The sequence below is a fragment of the Sus scrofa genome, chromosome 14 (assembly GCF_054392235.1).
Source record: "Sus scrofa isolate SSC_HxYL_T2T_F1_AM1 chromosome 14, Sscrofa_HxYL_maternal_Yorkshire_Landrace_v2.0, whole genome shotgun sequence".
NCBI classification, from domain to species: domain Eukaryota; kingdom Metazoa; phylum Chordata; class Mammalia; order Artiodactyla; family Suidae; genus Sus; species Sus scrofa.
The window spans coordinates 118,272,243-118,295,252 of record NC_139396.1 but is presented as its reverse complement, the minus strand read 5'-3'; the positions used below and the strand labels follow the sequence as shown (position 1 = coordinate 118,295,252).

Genomic DNA, 23,010 nt, shown 5'->3' with positions numbered 1-23,010 from the left:
ATGTCTTACAAAAAACCTTGAAACTAAATTCTGGGGGGGATTTAATTCAATAACATCTCAATGATCTTGCAATAAGTGATCTATGAGATATATATGCATATGAAGTCCATTCCTAAATAAAAATGGGCTGGTTTACATGGAAAAGCCAAAGTGTTGCTCATATGCTATCAGATGAAAGTAAAATAAAATCTGTGATTTTTAATTTTTTTACTATATGGTAAGAAACACTAAGTTATTTGTTTACACATTTCATTTCTATAATATAGTAAATCGTTTTCAGGAAGTTCAATCTTGCTGTCCCATAATTCCTTTCTCACAATATTCTAATGTGCATATATTCTATAAATTCTTGTCTTCTACCACCCTTTGCTCCCACCAAAAAAAAAAGAAATCCAATTTGTCCCTACTGCTCACTTTATGTAAAAGGACAAATGTAAAGAATACTGGATAACACATTGTACCAAAAAAAATCAAACTGGAATCTCAAAAATGAAGCAGGGATATAATAAAAGTCATAGTTGATACAGAAATAATCACCACATCAAAACTATAAAACACAAGTACAAACATAGTATTTTTATATTAATAAGAACAATTACAAGCCAATACTAAGGAAACAAATAAGACAAATAAAAATTGGGCAGAAGATCGTCATAGATATTTTACCAAAGATTATAAATGGCTAATGAGCACATGAAAAGATTTCAAAATCATTGGTCATTAGGGTAATGCAAATTAAAATCACAATACAGCTAGGCACAAATTCTGAAGTAACTTTGAAAAAGAAATTGACAATAGAAAGTGTTGGTGAGGAGTCAGTGGATATATAAAATAGTATTGCCATTTTGGAAAGCAGTTTGGCACTTTCTTGATAAGAATATACTTGTACAACTATTAATTCTACTGCTAGGTATCAGCATGTATCTGCTAGGAATAAAAAATTTATAGTCATAGAAAGTTTGTCACACTATTTATATATTTCAAAACTAGTAATAGTTCAAGTAGCCATCAACTAGTGAACAGATAAACAAAATGTGGTGCTTTGATTCCATGAAATACTATTCAGTAAATCAAAAAAACAGAAATACAGAACTGATTTATACTGAAGCATAGATGAACCATACAACCATTCTGCTAAGTAAAATAAACTGGGCAAAAAAGACTAAATTTTGTATGATTCTATGTTTTGAAATTTATAAACAAAGAAAATATTTAGAGACAAAAAAGCAGAAGAGTGGTTACCTGGAGCTAGGTCTGGGAGTGAATATTGACTGCAAGCAGCAAGCATGAGGAATCATTTTTGGGTGTTGCAAATTTTATGAATTAGATTGTCTTAATTTTTGAACAAATGTCTAAATTTACTAAAAATCACTGAAATATACACTTAGGATGTATTTTGGGACATTAATTATAGCTCAATAAAGCTCTCAAAAATTACAAAGAAAATTTTAGCCACATGTGTGTTCTTTGGCCATCTTTATCCATTTCGTCTTTCATTAATAAGATACCATTTAGGCTGGCCAGAATTTTTCTGATTGTTCAGCTATTGTATTATTATTTGATTCATTTTCCTCCATCTCTCCTCCCTTCCTATGTACTTTTCAGATTTTAGGCTATTTGGCTATTTGTTTCTTTTTTAAACCTTAATATCCTCCTCCATTCTCAGGTAATTGATTGTCTACTTCATGCCACTCCATGCCACCTTTTTAAGCCTACTCCTTTTTGGCAATGGACAAAAGGGAGGAAACATCAACCTAATGAATGGAAAGTAATCAGCAAATACCACCATGGGAGGGTGAGTCTGTATTAAGAAAAGTAATAAATAGAAAGCGAGGTGAAATTGTAGAATATCAGATGGAGAGTACATAAAATTTCAAGAAAGGATGCTTTCATATTTTTCTCTGAGAGAACTTTTCAGAACTAGGGTATAATCCCCCTTTCTGCTCCTTTCATATGTGATGTTTAATCATGGCCAATGCCAGAGAAGGACCCCAAATTTGGCTCTTACATGAAGCCAAGGTACAAGATATACCTGGGGTCCTTTGGGATTATTTAGAGTCAATGTATCCTTGATGACATGCCAGGATATTAGGTTGGAATGTATCACTTGAATCTTGTATTTGGCCATGTTTATTGTATTACTCCATCTGAAGCCTTGAGAGAAATCTTAACTTTGATCTAAGCTGATATTTGTGATTGCCAGCAATAGCTTATGCATTTATAGTTGTTTCATATGATGAAGTGATACATGAATGAACTATCATATCACTAAACTACTGACTACCATACTTCATAATTACTTTGGGAAAAGTTGTATAAACCTCACTCAGAAATGACTTACTGATTCAATGATTTTATTGGAATATGGTGTATTTAAGAGTTGTTTTTGATCTCCTGGAAGTACGAGTCAGAGGGGTATGTTTGTGGGAACTACAGACACTCTAAACTATAGCAAGATGTCAGTTACATTCTAACACACAGCCATATACAGCCTGAATAAAGATGATTTAGAAGACATTTAGAAGTTTTTTACATAGATGTTACAAGATTTCCAACATGCTATTGCCGTAAAGGTTATGTTATTGCCAATCCTGTATCTTTACTTATAGCTAAATAACTTGGCACTAGGAGAGGTCTATTGAATCTCTCAAGGGTGGAGGTCAGTCTGAACCCAAGACTGCTCCTGGTGGTCAAGCAAATTGAGCAATACATAATTTAGTCACCTCTAGATTTATGTTCTCTGGAGCCTTAGTATGAACCAGTGATGCTTTGAAGCTAAAAAACATACTAGACTATTGGCTATCTCTTTTCTGCTTAGCATATCCTGGAAAAACTAAGATGGTAGACACCTCAGTAGAGGAGCTGGTTGGCGAATGTATCTTTCAGGTACATAATGCAGGAAGAGGTATCAACACTCTTAATAATATCATCAACATTAACTTTTTAGGGACTATTAAAAGGATTGCTACTGGAGAGGGATCTCTCATCTAGGCAATCCTCTTCCTGCTAAAGAGCCAAAGAACAAAACAATAACAACAAAACTTAAAGTGTTCCTCTATATTGCTTGAGAATCTGGGAGGCTTGTTTCTTTTCTTTGGCAACTTCATGAACCTTTTGTAGAGGTTCATTGAATTTCATTACTCAAACTCTAAAACTTAAAACTAGAACTTTAAATTCTTTAATGCTACTGCATTCTCTCACACCCAACTTCTATCTCCATTACCTCAGTTAAAAATATCCTCAAAGTATGTTTCCAAACAATTCCCAAATCCCAAGCATTAACCCATCAGTTGAAGGATCCAGCCTTAAATACTTCCTCAAGAAATCTTACATTGTTTATAGCGCCAAATCTAAGTGACCTTGCTAGGCTGGGTATTTCTTCTTTAATTAATTGATGTATAAACTGATACATTTATCCACACCTTATTTTGTGCCAGACACTCATCTCTGAAAATGCAGAGTGTAGAAGATACGAACAGCCTAATTTCTGCCAAATAGCTTGAGGTCTAGAAGAGGAGACAGGGAAGAAAACTATCTTTAACAGAAGTACTACTAGATAAGGATAGAAAGGCAACATAAAAGTACAGAAAAGTTGAGAAGGCCAAGGAATACCTGACTTAATAAAACAAAATCAAAATTTTTATCATTCAGTTCCTCCCCTCTCCAAAGCAGTCAAATTGGTAACCTTAATGTCTCATTAAATTACCATGCCTTTGATCAAATTACCTCACCTCCAATACCATCCATCCTCTTCACCTGCCTATGTAAGTACTAAACACCCAAATAGGTTTATGAAGTTCTAATTTGCAACATACCTTCCCAACTCTTTAATTCCTAAGAGATATCCTTCCCTACTCACTTTTTGATGAATTCTTGTATTATTTTATTATCTTTTACCTCATATAACAATCCAATAGTGGTTTCTGATATATTCTGATTATTTCACTGTGAGTAAGGATTATCTCTTACAAAATATATTAACCTCCTTAAGGGTTATGATAGTGTCTTATTCATTCTGTGTATTTTTCAGAGCATCTTGTTTTGTATTAAATATACAAAAATCTATATATATTAAATTATAATTTGTCTAAGAAATACATACATAACATGCGTTTGTATATATTATATATATTAGGACCTGCCCTGTGTTGTTTTCATTTGTTTCTTTGCCTAATCAAATAAACATGCTTACCAGGCTTAGAAATCCCTACTCCTCTATCTATTTGAAATATTATATTTTTCCAAGATAACCTGTCTTTGAAACTTCTCAATACCTAAGTATTTTTCTTTTACCCAATGAATATGCTTTGGCATTGTAACATAAATTACTATGAGAAGGAGCTGGGAGGGAAAAACTTTCTTTGGAGCAACAAGGTAAAAAAATACTAAAATGCTTTGGTGACATAGAGGAAAGAAAAAAGTATAAAACATACTGCATACTTTTGTTTCTTCTAGAGCATTATCAAATTTCAAGTCAACTATCTAGTACATCGACAATATAAAGAACTGTAGTAATGAGAAAAAATATTGTCAAAATTAAAATTGCACAACGTACATGATTTTAAAAACAATTATATACAATTAAACAAATGCTTCATAAAAAATGAAAGCATTTAGGAATTAATTATTGAAATTAAATCATGGACCACTTTAACTATGACAACCTAAAAACATGCTAGGTGAATATAAAAATAAATTAATTTAGAGTTCCCTGTCATGGCACAGCAGAAATGAATCTGACTAGGAGCCATGAGGTTGTGGGTTCAATCCCTGGCCTCGCTCAGTGGGTTAGGGATCTGGCGTTGCTGGGTACTGTGGTGTAGGTTGCAGACATGGCTTGGATCTGGCATTGCCATGACTCTGGTGTAGGCCGGCTGCAATAGCTCCAATTAGACTCCTAGCCCAGGAACCTCCATATGCCATGGGTGAGGCCCTAAAAGGACAAAAGACAAAAATTAATTAATTAATTAATTAAATTGCATTACAAACTCATTTTCTTGGAAAAGCTGTGTTTCTAAATATATTAGGGAAGAGGGATGACTATTGAAAAGTAATATAAATCCAAATATGAAAAATAATCTGTGTATAGTAATTCACAATACAGCTGTTTATGATCAGTATATTGATAGCATTAATATTTTCTCTAAGTTTATCAACTGGGTAAGCTCAACCATAACAAAGCCCAGCTCTATATGGGTTCCTCTCAATGAATTAAGATTCCATAGAGGGTACAAAACATTGTTAAGGTTCGAGGCAGTTTTTTTCTCACAATTGGCTGCCTATTAGAGCTGCTTTGTTTTATTCAATAAAATATCTCCAGGTGACTCTACTCTGTGTTGCCAGATAATTTAAATAAAAACATCTCGGGTTGTAGTCTAGGCATTAATATTCTTAAAAATTTCCCAAGCAGAATTCTAATACTCAGATAGGATTGAGAACCTTGATTTAGGAGAATTATAAAACTTTAGGAATAGCATCTATGTAATTTGGACTGGATCGCTAACTACAGATATTAAACTCTACATCTTTAAAATATTAATATTATATAGCAAAATACATATCTTTAATATAGAACAATTGGTTTTTCAAAAAAACTAGCAATGTGTGAAAAGAGACCTTAACACAAGAGAGCATGATATTCATTAGTATCAACCTTTAAGATTTCACTGATGGTGTGCAAAATTTTCTTTTGTGCAGAATGAAATATGCTGTATGAACTGAAGAAAAGAATCATACTCATGCCAGCAATTTTTCTCTAAACACAAGAAGTACTAATAATCTGATCACACTAAATTTCCAGTTGTGAAAGAGACTGATGCTGTTTTATGGCAGCACTCCCTTAAGTGTATTTCATGAACCATACATGTCAGAATCATCCTGTTCCTTTGTACAATAATCAAGTAATAGATATAGATCAAGCCAAAAGACCAGTTTATGAGTGAAAACTTTTAACACGGACCTGGACACTCACATTTTTATAGCTAATCTATTCATGATGTTGGCAAGGATACCTACCTCATAATAAGAAGACAGTGAACTCAAAAAATTGCATACTTATATCAGGCCAAGAAAGTCTCATGGCTACACTGAAAATGATCTAGTTACACTACTTAAAATCTGTTATCCAGGGTTCTTTTTGCTGGAGGATGTTCACATCTCCCTTTGTTTCTCACACTTTCACTCTTCCTGATGAAAAATTACTAACCAAAGAAGAAATAAATTGATCTTCTGTTGGCTTAATGAGGAAAGGCAGTGATAGAAGGGTTATGGGTGAAAGGAGAATGAGAACCCATTTTATGACCCTTAACAGGCAGTTGCAAATCACAGTTCTGAATCATTTTGCTCTGTTTTAAAATTCTTCTCTCAATGGGATATACATTTTCTTTGATTTCTAGGTCCTTGGAGAATGTTTTATAGCCACACCACCCTTTTACCACATACCAGGAATAGCATTAAAAATACTATTATAAAGCTTTGCTTCTTGGCATTTAAATAATTTAAAAAATTAGAGGCTTATAGTCACAAACAACAGTCTATTTTCATAATCTGCATAGTCCAGGGAATATATTAAATATGAATCTTTAAAGGCAAGGCTAAATGTGTTTTATAAAGAAAAACATAAGGGAAATTAACTTTTGTAGCCTGCAAATGTCAGAAACAAGCTTCTGATTCCCCAAGGCAAACATTTTTGAGATACGGTTCTACCACCTAATTGCTATCGTTTTCTTAGTTACACTTTCAAGTTCCCTGCTGGCTGTTTTTCTATATAAACTTACTTTTTTTCCCAATTACGTTATTATAGAGATGAAAATCATATCTAATTAAATAAGAACATGACAATAACATGTCATTCCTTTATCTGTATCTGTATTACTCCCTATGAAGAAATGTCTCAGGAAAGATAAATGTAGATCTCTAGGTCCATTAATTGACTGGAAATAAAGGTCAATACACTTTACACTTTCCTATTCATTCAGATCCACTTATCTGCAGGCCTTCCTTCCTTTCTTTCATCCTCATTTATTAAGCATCTACTATATTAGGCATCTACTATATGCTAGGCACCATGGATACAGAGACTACGGATACAGAAGTTAATAAATTATAGTTCTTTCCTCAAGAGGGGAAATGGGATGATGTCATAAATGTGACAACTGCCATAACCAACACATGAATAAAATGTATGGTGGCTGTTTGAGATCTTTTCTTTACTACCACATATATAGCAAAGTACAGTAACATGAGATGCACTTTAAGGTGAATTTCTAGTGTTCAGTCTATGAAGTCACCCCTTTCTATAGCACTGAAGAAAGCATATCTTAATCCAATAGATAAATGAGGGACAGCACTCAATAATTTCTAATTTTTATTGACAACTATATCATGCAAAATAAGTAATAATCATCTTTTGAATATTTACTACATGGTTAATATATCTGGCATGTGCTAGCATTACAGTTGCGAACAAGACAGATAGTCACTATGGCAGATTTTAGTTTGGGGTAGGGACAAGAAGAAAAGAAATTGGTCATAGCAGCTATGAAAGTGATGAGAGAAAGTAAGTTATAGAGAAGGAATGTGTGACTAGGGTGTATATGTTTGTGTGTGCTGGGAGGCTATTGACATTAAGCTGTTAGGAAACTTTTCTTTGAGGAGGTGACATTTTGAGTTGGGTCCTGTAGGACAAAAATGAGTTAGCCTTGTATAATATCAGATAAAAAATGATCTTGGTTAACTTAAGGTAGTATACAAAGGTCATGAGAAATTTACTATTTTTTCGCATACATTTCACACTGATGAGGACACACCACTCTATCATGGTATCCCGACTGCAAACTACTGTGTTGTTGGTGGGTATCAAAACAGTAACTATTAAGGAAGAATTGCCAGGGTTATTTACTGAAAACTAATATGGTATGCTTCTTCTTCAGAAAAAAAAAATATAAAGAATAAGAGAAAGTAATCAAGCTATATATAGAAGGGAAAGCGATCAAGAAAAAGGAGATAATTGGAAAAAAATAGGAAAGAGCAAGGCACATTATTCAGGTAGCTAGAAGTAGCAGTTTAGTAGGACTGAAACATACATGCAGGAATAGAGGGTCAAAGATGAAGCTGGAGAGAAGAGCTACCATAACATGAAGACTGAAGTACACTGCGGAGGCATTTGGACTGCTTCCTTACTACTCTGAACTATTTATTTTATAGTGAAATATATAGATATATAAATTTATTAGTACTCATTATATAATGTGCTATTATACAATAGATTATATTCAATATAAAATATACTGTTACATAGTATATACATTATATGCTATATACTATGCATAAAATTTTGCAATAATTTGGAGCCATCCCAATACTCTAAAAGGCATATAAAATTATGGCTTTCCTGGCTTGAGAGTAATTTCAAATTATTAAGTCTGATTCTGTAATGTAAAGGAAAATATAAACAGTGGCCTTACTGTTTATATTTTCAATGACTGGACAATTGAAACCTTTTGCTTTATTTTTCTAATTGATTTCCTAAGTATGATCTACAGAGCTTCAGATCCAAGATGCCTGAAGGGCATCTTGCTCATCCATATTTCTGAATAGCTCCCTAGATAATTGTTATATACAGCCAGTTTGGAAAGTACTGGAGTCAACTATTTTCCAGATATCTAAATATCTTCAAAGAAGAAAATTATTACTTCTTTATGATTTATATTCAGAATACAAAAATATTTTGAGATAAACTGTACTTTATTTAAATGTAATAAGCATAATTTTAAAAATAAGGAAAATCGAGGACAAAGATTCTGCCAGATTTCTGTGTGTTCAAATATATCATTAATTGTCTAACCTTAATTTTTCCTACTGTAATGATTCCATTTTATGTCCAAGAAATCAATGTCTAATAGTATTATCCATCAATTTATTTATGCAGTCCATTGTATTTATCACCAAGGGAAATTTAACCCATTTCTACGAGAGTTCAAAATAATTTGAAGTTTTAAATTACATGTCTTATACTTGAAATTTCGGTATATTAAATATATTCATTTTATCAATTAAATATGTTCAATATATTAAAATTTTAAAAGTCAAGTATAAGAAGGTCAAACAGCTATATGTGCATCTAGTTAATTCTATTTAAACGTACTTTCATTTGAAAAGTAAACATAAATTTAAAGCTTTTTAAGCTAAATTATGCCACAAAATAAGTCTGAAATTCATTTTTATTTCTTAAGCAATTTCTTAACCAATGCGTTGGGTAATGCCCATGGAAATAACTGTTTTGAACATATATTCATATTATATGCTTAGTTACCTGTATAACACTGTCTCCAGGGTTCATATCTGTATAAACATAGACATCATAGGATATTTCAGGGAACGTTGGAGTGTTATCATTTGCATCCATCACCCGAATATTAACGATAACTGGCTCACTTTCTTGCACACCATCAAATGCTGTTATCTTTAGGGGTAGAAAAATACATTTAATAGAAAAGTTATGCAAACATAAGCAGTAGAGAATTCACTCCTACAATTTAAGAAGTTTCTCATGTGTAATTTACAGTTTTAAAAGGATACCGAAATGCTTTTTGCTAAAAGGAAGCAATAAAACTATAATAGCACATATAATCAAATGTGCTAAGAAGCAATTGTAGAAGATTCTGCTTTATTTTTAATGTATTCAATTCCAAGCGCATTTTAAATAAGCAAATACACAAAATGTCCTAGAGGCTTAAACAAGGCCAATAACATTGCTAAATCTTAACTACTCTTTAAACTTTAAAAAATTAATAGGAAAATATTTTCCATTTTTACATATTTTGTGTACAATGCAATAGTTGCTTTTATAGCCAACATGCTCAAGAAAGTAGGTGCCCTAAATATGTAATACCATTTTTGAGTAATTCAAAAAACACAATTTTTAAAGGATTCATTGGCATTAGTTAATAGCATATCTTAATTGCATTATTAACTTTTAAAGAAGGTCTCACAAAAATCAGGGCTATAACACTACTATCCTTGTTCTGAATGACTTCTGAAATCCACTCTGTATCAAAGTTTTAACTGTGGACTTCAGATTTTCTGGATGCTATGAGTCTGCTGTGTAAGCTTCTCCAGAAGAACCACTATCCAAGTTCCATACCCGCACTTTTCTATCAGCTCATTTTTCTCTTATGTTTGAATAAAATGTAGCTCATAAATTTGGATAATAAATATAGCTTCCTCTATTTAACTCTCAACCCTAATACACACACACACACACACACACACACACACACACACACACGTATGTGTGTTTCTATATCATGAGAAGTATTTACAATCACAGCTTTAATAATCTTTCTGTGTGTGCGTGCATGTGTGTGTGTGTGTTTGGTTAACCTAACCTAGGAATTTTTGTTGTGATGGACCATCCTGTGTATCATAAGAGGTTTAGCAGCATCTTCGGTATCTACCCACCAGATGCCGAAAGCACATCTTCATCAGAGTAACAACCAAGAACATATCCGGATATTGCAAAATGGCCTGGGGAAGGGCAGGATGGGGATGGTGTTGGGTGCAGGTATCATCCCCAGTGAGAACCACTGGCCTAACACTAGGACAAAATTGAAAATAGATGAATAAACAAGTAAATAAATGTTAGAAAATAATTCTTTACTTTGTTGATTCCAATTTACAATATCTCAATTTAAGTCAGTTATGAGTCTATGGTGAAGAATGAGATTTCCATTTTCTTGTTGCCATCTCAAATTTGTTTTTATTCTGTTGGAAAAAAATACTAACAAAACTAGACAAACAACAAACTTACAAACAGAAAAAAGAGAAATAAACATGAAGAATTTTTTATTACTTATATCTCTATGATTTTACTTAAGGAAATTGCATTTTTCTTTTCAAATAATTGAGCTTTACAGTTTTAAACAGAAATCTCTTTCTCTTGCATACACACGCACACATGCACACAAAATGTCTTTACCGAAAAGGTGTAAATTTGCTGTTCTTCCCTGTCCACAGGTTGAAGCAAGGTGAGGTAGCGAGTGATTCCAGTCTGTGTGACAGTGAAGACTGAAGTATAATCATTCAGAAAAAGGTGAAGCTCTGGGTCTTTTGTCTTAAAAAAAAAAAGTGATTATTTAAAATGTTAAATAAATAATGAAGCTATTAGTTCATTACCCAGAAATTAGTTTTTCAAGTTTACTACAGATAAGTATAGCTATTAAGAATTCCTAAAGATAACAGCCTTGTGGTTGCCAAGGAGGAGGGGAAGAATGGGATGGCCTGGGAATTTGGGGTTAGCAGATGAAAACTATTACATTTAGAATGGATAAGGAGTTCCCATCATACCTCAGTGGTTAATGAATCTGACTGGCATCCATGAGGACGCAGGTTCGATCCCTGGGCTCACTCAGTGGCTTAGAAATCAGGCGTTACCATGAGCTGTGGTGTAGGTCGCAGACACGGCTCGGATCCCGTGTTTTGCTGTGGCTGTGGTGTAGGCTGGCAGCTAGAGCTCCGAATCTACCCCTAACCTGGAAACCTCCATATGCTGCAGGTGAGGCCCTGGAAAAAAAAAAAAAAGGATAAGAAATGAGATCCTACTCTGTAGCACAAGGAACTATATCCAATCTCTTGGAATAGGCTGTGATGGAAGATAATATAAGAAAAGGTATGTGTGTTTATGTGTATGTGTGTGTGTGTGTGTGTGTATATGGTGTGTATAATACATGTATATATATATACACACACACACACACACACAGACATATATATGTATGTATACATATGACGTAGCCACTTTGCTATATACCTGAAATTGGCACAACATTGTAAATCAACCATACTTTAATAATAAAAAAATAATTTCTAAAGGGATATTTAACTATATATCTACTCACAACTGAGCAAAACTGTCCAAAGACAATTACTCATTTTGTAGAAAATAAAATACTTAAATAAGAACTCATATAACTAAGGTGAATAAAATGAAAAATAGGAGGAAGGAGAATAAAACAATCCAATTGAATACACTCTTATTATTTAATATCAGTATTTTCAGAACTTCACTTCAATCAAGAAATAAGAAATAAGTGTAAGAAAAGGAAACTAAATCCCAGAATTTTAGCAGTATAATCATTACTTTGTTTGTAGTAATAAACTGTGTATAGGCATATTATTATCCTGCTCTCATGTTTAATGTAAAATAGAAATCAAATTGGTTATGTATAATTCATCACCTATAAATACTGTATTTTCTCTTTCTCATATTAATACCTTAAAGATTCGCTAAGAGAAAACATAATATTGATTTTAATTAAAATATTTCAGATGATTAAATTCAAAATATATGAATTGACCATAGGTGTCTGATAAAAGACTTTAGAAAAAATGATATAAACATAGAGAAAGTGATTGTGAAAGTTAAAAACAGAGGTAATTAACTAGACATTGGAAATCCTTTACAATCTCATTGACCTCCATGAAAGATAAAGTATTAATCTCTGCAACTCAGAGAAAGAACAAAGACATACATGGGGGAGGCCTGGATTGGTGTTTGTGTGTAGTGGAATACCAAGGAAGGTGTGGCAAGTATAAAAGGAAGAGTGAGAAAGACTGGGCTACCTAGAAGGCTATGGAAAAATAGGAACAGGAATGATACAAGGAGATAAGGTGTTTATAGATTATGACAACTTTTAAAATATAATGATGTAAACTATAATATCACAGGTTATTTTTTAAGTCTGATATCAAAGGCTGAGGGTAGAATTATTAAACACATTGTTGATTTAAAAAATATATATTAGAGCTCACATTTTAAAAGTCTCTAAGTAGGAGTTCCCATCATGGTTCAGTGGAAATGAATCTGATTAGCATCCATGAGGGCACAGGTTTGATCCCTGGCCTTGCCCAGTGGGTTAAGGATCTGGCGTTGCCGTGAACTGTGGCGTAAGCTAGTAGCTACAGCTCTCATTCAACCCCTAGCCTGGGAACCTCCATATGCCATTGGTGTGGACCTAAAAAGGTAAAAACATAAACAAACAAAAAACTACGTAAAAATGAGAAAGTTGAAAAACAACACTACTACTTTTTTTTCTTTTGACAGACATACCTGTGGCATATAGAAGTTCCTGAGCCAGGGATTGAATTGGAACTGCAGCTGTGGCCTGTGCCACAGCTTGTAACAATGTCAAATCTTTAACTCACTGAGTGAGGCCAGGGATAGAACCTGCATCCTCACAGAGACAACATCAGGTTCTTAACCAACTGAGCCACAATGGGAACTCCCACAGTGCTATTAAAAGGTGTCCATGGTTTGATTTATAGATACTTTAATCTATACATCTACTTAAAGCTTCAAGATGTATAATCCAATAAACTTAAAATGAATAGTTTCATTTGGACCTGATATCAGTCCTGTCTTTGCAAAATCTCCTTAGGAGATATAACTTAGCTATGTTACGATAGCTACTGTGTCCATGATTTTGATATGGTCAATGTGCTACATTTATTCTGAAACAATAAAAAAATTAATACCATAGATGATAATTCCATTGGTCCCTTTACTATAAAATAATCAAAATTTTTAAGAGTTGTAAAAAGTCAGGAGTCTTGACACAGATATTTTCCAATAGGTACCTTAGCTGTTCTCATTTCAGCTAAGCATGGCTAGGAAATAGGGTATTAATCTATTAATCAAATACATTAGTTGATAAAAAGATAGATGGCTGAGTGGAAATGAATCTGACTAGTATCAATGAGCACACAGGTTTGATCCCTGGCCTCACTCAGTGGTTTGGGGATCTGGTGTTGTCCCAAACTGTGGTATGGGTTGCAGACACAGCTCAGATCCCGCATTGCTGTGGCTATAGTGTAGGCCAGTGGCTACAGTTCTGATTCGACCCCTAGCCTGGGAAACTCCATATGCAGGGGGCGCAGCCCTAAAAAGACAAATAAGTAAGTAAGTAAATAAATAAATAAATAAAAGTAAATTATAATATACATATTAAAACACATTTTTGAACCATATTTTGGTGATTCTTCTTATTTTGTTATACTTTAGAGTCAATTGTCATAAAATTCAACTATTACTATTATTGTAGTTTTATCATGACTTTATTATTGTTGGTATGATATAGATATTCAAATCACTTTGACAATCTTTAATGTCAACAGCCTCACTGGAATTAACACAACCTTTCCATAATGTTCTTTATTTTCTTGAAAATAAAATACAGTTGGAGTACAGTTGATTTACATTGTTGTGTTCATTTTTGGTATACAGCAAAGTGAATCAGTTACAGATATGCATTCTTTTTCCCCACATAGGTTATTACAGAATATTGAGTAGATTTCCCTGTGCTATATAGTAGATTCTTGGTAGTTTATTATTTTTTAAATGGTCACAAATGTTAGTATGCAATCTCAACTAATTAAAAAAAAAACTGAGTAAGTGTGTTTGCCCTTTTTTATTGTTTAAATATACCATGCTCTTAGATTGGAAGATTCAGTGTTGTCAAATGATTATGCTACCCAAAGCAATCTACAGACTCAACATAATCCCTATGAAATTATCAATGGAATTTTTTACGGAACTATAACAAAATTTTTTAAAATTTATATGGCCACAGGAGTTCCTGTCGTGGTGCAGTGGAAATGAATCCAACTAGGAACCATGAGGTTGCAGGTTTAATCCCTGGCCTCGTTCAGTGGGTTAAGGATCTGGCATTGCCATGAGCTGTGGTGTAGTTCTCAGATGAGGCTCGGATCTGGCATTGCTGTAGCTCTAGTGTAGGCTGGCAGCCACAGCTCTGATAAGACCCCTAGCCTGGGAAACTCCATATGCCACAGGTGCAGCCCTAAAAAGACAAAAAGACCAAAAAAAAAAATCTGTATGGAAACAGAAAAGACCCCGAATAGCCAAAGCAATCCTGAGAAAGAAAAACGGAGCTGGAGGAATCAGGTATCCTGAATGTAGACTATACTACAAAGCTACAATCATAAAAACAGTACAGTACTGGCACAAAAACAGAAATATAGATTGATGGAACAGGATAAAAAGCCCAGAAAGAAACTCACATACCTATGGTCAACTAATCTACTACAAAGGAGGCAAGACTATACAACAGAAAAAAGATGGCCTCTTTAGTAAGTGGTGCTGATAAAAACTGACAGCTACATATAAAAGAATGAAATTAGAACATTCTCTAACACCATACACAAAAATAAACTCAAAATGGATTAAGGACCTAGATATATCAGATACTATAAAACTCTTAGAACTCTCTCTGACATAAATCACAGCAATATCTTCCTAGATCTACTTTCTAGAGTAATAAAAATAAAAACAATAATAAATGGAACCTAATTAAATTTAAAAGTTTTTCCACAGCAAAGGAAACCATAAACAAAACAAAAAGACAACCCACAGAATGGGAGAAAATCTTTGCAAATTAGCAACTGACAAGGAATTAATCTCCAAAATTTAAAAATCACTCATATAGCTCAATGTCAAAAAAAAGAAACAATCCAAAAAAAACGGGCAGAAGATCTAAACAGACATTTCTACAAAGAAGACATATAGATGGCCAAAAAACACAGGAAAAAAATGTTCAACATCCCTAGTTATTAGAGAAATGCAAATCAAAATTACCTTACACAAGCCAGATGGTCATCATCAAAAAGTCCACACAGGAATTCTGACTGTGGCTCAGTGGTAACAAACCTGACTAGTATCCTTGAGGATGTGGGTTATATCCCTGGCTTTGCTCAGTGGTCCAGCATTGCCATGAGCTGTTGTGTAGCTTGCAGATATGGCTCAGATCTCGAAATTCTGTGACTGTAGCTGTGGCCAGCTCCAATTTGATCCCTAGCCTGGGAACTTTCATATGCCACATATGTGGTCCTAAAAAGCAAAATAAATAAATAAATAAAACGCTTTGCAGCAACATGGGTGGATTTAGAGATTATCATACTAGTCAGCTATTAAAAAGACAACCATCATATAATATAACATAGGAATCTAAAAAAAGATAGAAAGGATACAAATGTACTTATTTTCAGGACAGAAACAGACCAACAGACTTTGAAAACAAACCAATTTATAGTTGCCAAAGGGGACAGGTAGCAGGGAGGGAAGGACTAGAGGTTTGGGGTTGGCATATGCACGCTGTGGCATACGGAATAACTGGCCAATGGGTACCTGTTGTATAGCATGGGGAACTCTACCCAATATTCTGCAAATAATATATGTGAAAAGAATCTTAAAAAAAAAAGATGTGTGTATATGTACAACTGGATCTGTTTTATAGCAGAAATTATCAAAACATCGTAAATAAACTATATTCAATAAAATATTAAAAATTAAAAAATATATTTCAAACCACATTTTGGGGATTCTTCTTTTTTTTATAAAGTCAACTGTCATAAAATGCAATTATTACATTTTTTTGTAGTTTTATCATGACTTTATTATTGTCAGTATGATATGGACATTCAAATCACTCTGACATTCTTTCATGCCAGCATTTTCACTAGAATTAGCACAACCTTTCCAAAATGTTCTTTTTTTTAATTTTATTGGGGTATATATAGTTGACCTTCAATGTTGTGTTAGTTTCATGTATACAGCAAAGTGAATCAGTCATACATATACATTCTTTTTTTCCCATATAGGTTACTAAAGAATATTTAATAGATTTCTCTGTGCTATACTATAGGTTGTTTTTAGTTTATAGTATCATTTTTAAATAATCATAAATGTTAGCATACAGTTTAAATGAAAAAAAAAAACCACTAAGTATTAGTGCTTGCCCTTTTTTGGTATTTATCCCTGATTTTACTTATCAAGGTAAAAATCACTAGGTTTTTAAATCCATATATCTTCTGAGTGTGCCAAAAATGGTCAAATGAAAAGAGTATCTTTTACTCATATTTTACACTACAACTAATTCAAGCTGAGCAAGACTCGCTACTTGATTTGCTTACCAAATATTTATTATTTTCTCTTTGTTTAATTATTTTAACCACTCTCTACTTTATAACCAATTCCCTCTCAATTTCTCTTCTTCCTTTCAACTGTGGTATCTGTTAGTAAATTTGTTAAGATATATTCATTCATACACTCACTAAGTTTTAAGCATTTTTTAATACCAGGAATGCATTACTTCAATGAGTGTTGGGTTGTAAACCAGTGTATGCATACGTGATTGCAGTAGAATATGTTTATGTCACAAACTACACTGATAACCAATTAATGAAAGCAACAAGATTTTCATTGTTAAGTGCTTCCCATTTTAAGATGATTATCAGGACTTCATAAACAGACTGTCATATTTGATAACTAGAAGCATTAAACACCTTTTGATAACTTAATTGTCTTCACTTCAAGTCCTTTTATAATAACTAGCTGGAGACTAAAATAAGATTTTCCAGAACTTCAGATTGATTTATATATGTATAAAATAATAATACATAATGGTTGTATTGCACAAGGCATATTACAGCTAATTCTAATTTAACCTGCACATTTAATTTCTAAGATATAAATTTTTAAGTTTATTAACATTTAAAATAGCAACCTTTTAAAATCTATGTAATATAGCACACATCACATAGGTACTGTCGATGAGTGTCTGGGTTTATTTATTTATTTTTATTATTTTTTTTTTTTTTGCTTTTTAGGGCCACACCTAAGGCATATGGAGGTTCACAAGTTAGGGGTCCAATTGGAGTTGTAGCTGCCCATCTACGCCACAGCCACAGCAACTTGGGACCTGAGCCATGTCTATGACCTAGACCACAGTTCATGGCAATGCCAGATCCTTAACCCACTAGCGGGGCCAGGGATTGAACCCATATCTTCATGGATCTTAGGTTCATTAACTGTTGAGCCATGAAGGGAACTCCTGTTTGGGTATTTAAGTCCAAGAATTTAAAAAGGCAGATTTGGAAATGTTTACCAGTTATCACTCGTTTGTAAGGATAGTACTAGTTTCAAGTGTGGTATACTATAAGTGGAAATAGATGATAATGTTCTGGCTTATTCTTCTGACAGAGACAGTATATTTTATGCAGTGTTTGTGTCTATAAGTTTATTTAAAATAAATATTGTTTTTCTACATCAAAATGTACACAGGAGTTCCCGTCGTGGCGCAGTGGTTAACGAATCTGACTAGGAACCATGACGTTGCAGGTTCGGTCCCTGTCCTTGCTCAGTGGGTTAACGATCTGGCGTTGCCGTGAGCTGTGGTGTAGGTTGCAGACGAGGCTCAGATCCTGCGTTGCTGTGGCTGTGGTGTAGGCTGGTGGCTACGGCTCCGATTAGACCCCTAGCCTGGGAACCTCCATATGCCGCAGGAGCGGCCCAAGAAATAGCAAAAAAAAAAAAAAAAAAAAAGACAAAATGTACACAGAAGGCTGATTAATATAATAATCTTTTTATCCTGAAATAAGGTAATTTAATTTAACTTAATTTTACTGTAAAGTATACATTCAGAATATACCAGAATATATTATTTTGTTTATTTTTGTGTCATTTTCTGGGAGGTTAAAATAAACTCTGATATTTACTCAGAGTATGATAAAATGAATAAAGTGAACACAAATAGAAACACAAAGGAAACCTAACAGATGAATCTTAAATTTAAAAATCCCATCACATAGAAGAAATACATTCAAGTATGACAGTTTATTGGATTTAAAACCAACTTTGGGTTTCCAAGGAGACTCAAAAGATGATATCACACTTACACAAACAAGATTGTGTTCATTCTCATATACATGCACACACAGCACAGTAATTTATATGTGTACACATATATGTATGCATACTTATGTGCATACATATGCTGCAAAGCATAACAAGAAAATGATAAAAATTTAATCTCATCTGACAGTTTGAACTAGTTGACAGTACTGCTCTGAAGTACCTTGTTCAAAAAGTTTCAACCCCAAGGTTAGAATCTTGCTGAAAGAATGTGGTTATGAATTATTAATGTTTTATGGACTAAAAAAAAATAATTAAATAATTTTTAAGTCCACATTCAGTTTGGATTCTCTATAATTTCAAAATATTAAAATCAATAAGATGTAAATAAATTTAAATTATTACTATTAAAATACATACATAATTTAAATTTATTTACATCATATTAATAGTTTGGGGTCTTTATAAGTGAAGTAACTGCTTTTTTTGTTTTTTTGTTTTTTGTTTTTTTGGTTTTTTTTTAGTAGAAAGGAAAGAGAACAAGGAAATGAACCACACCAATCAACAAAAGAACACAAAATTAACAACTAGTACCTACAGGAACTCCACCAGGTAGAACCTATGTACAAATTAAATATTAAATTAAAAAGTGTAACTATAAATGACCTCAACTATATATGGCATATAAGTGTCCACTAGTAAAACTAACGAAGCAACGGACAAACAAAAATATTTAGTACATTTAAACTAATAATTTTTTCCAAGGTGTATTTTTTCTTAGTATTCTGATACAACATAGCATATATATGATAGTATAACAATATTTATAAAGTGTATAGGTACATTATTATACCTTTAAGAATGTATTATATTACATTTCAAAGATATATTTATTTTGAAATAATAACACAATACAGGGATTTGAATTGACATGGAATTGCAAGCCAAAAGCATAACCTCAAAATAATAATTATTATTCTCTGTTTTTTTTTTTAAACCAGAATTCAATAACTAAGCTTTAGTGATTCTTCCACTGAAAAATCTGGTTGTAACAGACATGTCTCTTGTGCATTACGTGCTCTACCTATATTCTGAACTATTTTGTAACTACAAGGTAATAATGGTTGAGAAAACTTATAAATGTGATTCACGTATATATTACATGTATACGTTGATATCTACAGAAAAGGTACATTAGTACAAGTATTTTCATTTAGTTTTTCTCAGTTTCCCTGGACATTAAGATTCTTTCTCACTCTGGAGTTCTCGTCATAGCTCAACAGTTAATGAACCTAACTGGCATCCATGAGGATGTAGGTTCCATCCCTGGCCTCACTCAGTGGGTTAAGGATCCAGCGTTACTGTGCGCTGTGGGATAGGTTGCAGACATGGCTCAGATCCTGTGTTGCTATGGCTCTGGCGCAGATCAGCAGCTACAGCTCCAACTGGACCCCTAGCCTGGGAAACTCCATATGCCACTGGTACAGCCTTAAAGAAACCAAAAAAAAAAAGACAAGATTCCTTCTCACTCAAATATATGCTGCTAATAACATCACAAATCACATATCTCTGCTCCTATATCCTAAAACTTTGTCTTACTTTCTACTGAATTGATGGAAGAAAACAACTTAATTTTTAGAGAAACAGATCTAAGTCTGTCCTCTTCTTGGCATCTGCCTTGTGGCAGAGGTCTGCTCAGGAAAACCAACTCCTGAAGTGACAACTTCTCTTTTCATGCTTGATGCTTTATCTCCATTTCTGTTAGCAACACCTGTATGAGGTGACAGTTCTTTATCCCTATGCTGATTAATTTCATTAATTCTGACATTTAAAACCTACTGGAATTTACCCTGTAGTAAAATTCTTGCCTGCAAATTGAAAGGGCCTTGAAATTTCCTTTTGTTAATTCAGATCTTAAAATAATCTAGCAATGAATTATATTTTACTTTTTAAAAATAAATAGCACTTGACCTGAAAAAAAAATAGGATTCAGAAGGACATAAATTAATCTTCAAACATATCAATCACTAATCAAAAGATTTAGTCTGTGTACTGTCAAATGGAAGATATAAAGAATAAAGGTTGAGTTCCTAGAATGTTGGTTTCAAATAAAATGAAGCACTTTCTGGGAGTTAGTTTTTCAACCATGGAATGGACCATATTGTGACACAGTTAATTCAATATCATTAGAATAGATGTTTTCGTCAGATATCTTCATTCTTTTATTCATGCCTGAACATATTAGCTCATTAAACAATTACTAGAACTTACTAAGTTCTGGGAACTGTGTTAGATAGTCAAGATACAAAAATTATTAAGATCTAGGACCTATCCCAAGGGATTTAAACTCAATGAGGGAGGACATATATAGTGATATAAGGTTAACTTTAAAGAAATGTACCAAAAAGAGACATGCAATTCAACTGAAAGAATGCATAATCTAGAAATGAATCTTAAATGAGGGGATGTATGAGCTGAATTCCAAACTCTGAGCATAAGTTAACCAAGCCAGCTTGTGGAATGAAAGATGAAATTTCAAAAAAGAAAACATAGCAAAGGTAATTAGGCAGCGGTTTGGCATAACACAAGAAACTACAAGTAGTCGCTAAATGTTACAGATGAAACAGAAGTTTCAGAAAATGAGGCTGCATAAATGTTCAGGTATCAAATAACAGAAATCCATGTACATGAGCTTAAAATTTCTTCTGCAGGAAGAGGTATATTGGAAGTATATATTTCATGGAAGTATATTAGGCAGAAGTGTGATATAGTCACATTGAGTTTTTGAATAAATAACTCTAGTTGGCTGAGTGAAAGATAGATTTGAGCAAGAAAAAATGGAAGAAAGGATATCAGGAATCAATTCTAATAAAAGATGAGTAGGTTGTAAGAATAGAGAGAAAAAAGAGGCAAGAAAGATGCAGATGACTAAACAGGGAGAATTTGAAGATTTATTCATTATCACAAGTAAACAAAAATCAAGGACAACTCCTAGGTTTTCAGCTTGAATGGTGCTATGAAGTATAACATCAATTCCTGAAGAATGGACTTCCAGAGAACATTTCACATAGTATAGGAAGTTGGATTAAACTGTTTAATATTCTTTGGACTTGAAGTATAGATATATATATAACTTGTATGCAGTATTTTAGAAAATTTTGTTGCTAGAGATTAGACATGCTTGTTCACTCTCTAGGTACCTAAAGACAATCACTCACTGCAGGTACTACTGAAAAGTAAATGGATCTAAATGATGAACAAGTGGCCAGATACGCATTGTTGAATTACTTGACATGTCTACAAAACATATCAATTATTCTACTCAATTTACATGGCATCTTCTAAAGGAGCTTTTCTCTCCCTCCCCATTCCCACCAGCCCCAAGTGAAGAGCAGACCAAGGCAGCAGTGACTGAACCATGTATCTTTTTGGATCATAGGCATTTGAACAAAAGGTAGCAACTGTCAAGTATAAGGCTCACAGTGTTATACAGCTGTCATGTGGTAGATTCACAGTCAAACCTGGATCTATCTAACTCTAAAGCACAAAGTGCTCTCTCCACCCCAACTCAGCAGTAAGTTGCACTATCTTTTACAAAGTCCCTTAGAATATAATTTTAGCATTTGTTCATTTCGAAGTGAATGACAATCCAGTAAAATAAGAAAGTGCACAAGCAAGCATAGGACTTAGTATGCAACCAGTAAATAATATAAATGCACCAAGAAAGTACAAATACATACATTTTGTTATTACGGAAAGAGTAAAACAACATTTTGTCATCAGGATTTAACTTGTGCTAACCACTGTGTTCAGGAAGGTGTGGCTTAAACTACTACATATTTCCAAATTGACTAGTCACTGATTAAAGGATGATTATAGATTCAAATTAAGAAATGAGGTAAAATCCACACCAAAATTTGTGGGACATCACCAGGCCTTCAAAATATGTTGGCTTAGCCTGGATAAAACTTATTAAGGGTTGCTCTGTGAATTTTCTGGTGAGTATTCACTAAATGACCTGTGACTTATGAAACCCATTTAATTTTATGGGGTCCATACACTCTTATCTGGGATGAGATATTGTGTATGTATATGCACTTTTCTAGGGAGATATTCTAGGCATTAACAGCTGTTATCAGAGTAAGACTGCAGTCAGACTATATAAAATAGAAAGGGTCTGTCTAGACTAGTGATTAAAATAAATGTTTTTATTTCCCATAGACCTTGGCTCAAGGTCCAACTCCATCATTTATTAACTCTGTGATCAGAGTAAGGCATTTAAAATTGCTTAAATAACCCCTTCTGCA

General features: G+C 33.3%; 1 protein-coding gene across 34 annotated transcripts in view; it reads right to left on the bottom strand.

Moving 5' to 3' along the window:
• PCDH15 (protocadherin related 15) overlaps positions 1-23,010 on the bottom strand; it is a 1,617,506-nt gene that overhangs the window by 278,336 nt on the left and 1,316,160 nt on the right. For all 34 annotated transcript variants that reach the window (XR_014827612.1, XR_014827610.1, XR_014827605.1 and 31 more), the window contains 2 exons: positions 10,979-11,113; positions 9,314-9,463 (listed from right to left, as the gene is read on the bottom strand). Coding sequence is in view for 13 of the 34 variants with exons in the window: in XM_084996683.1 (XP_084852809.1) it covers positions 9,314-9,463; positions 10,979-11,113 (285 nt within the window). In the remaining 21 variants the exon portion in view is untranslated. The remainder of the gene's footprint in view (positions 1-9,313; positions 9,464-10,978; positions 11,114-23,010) is intronic.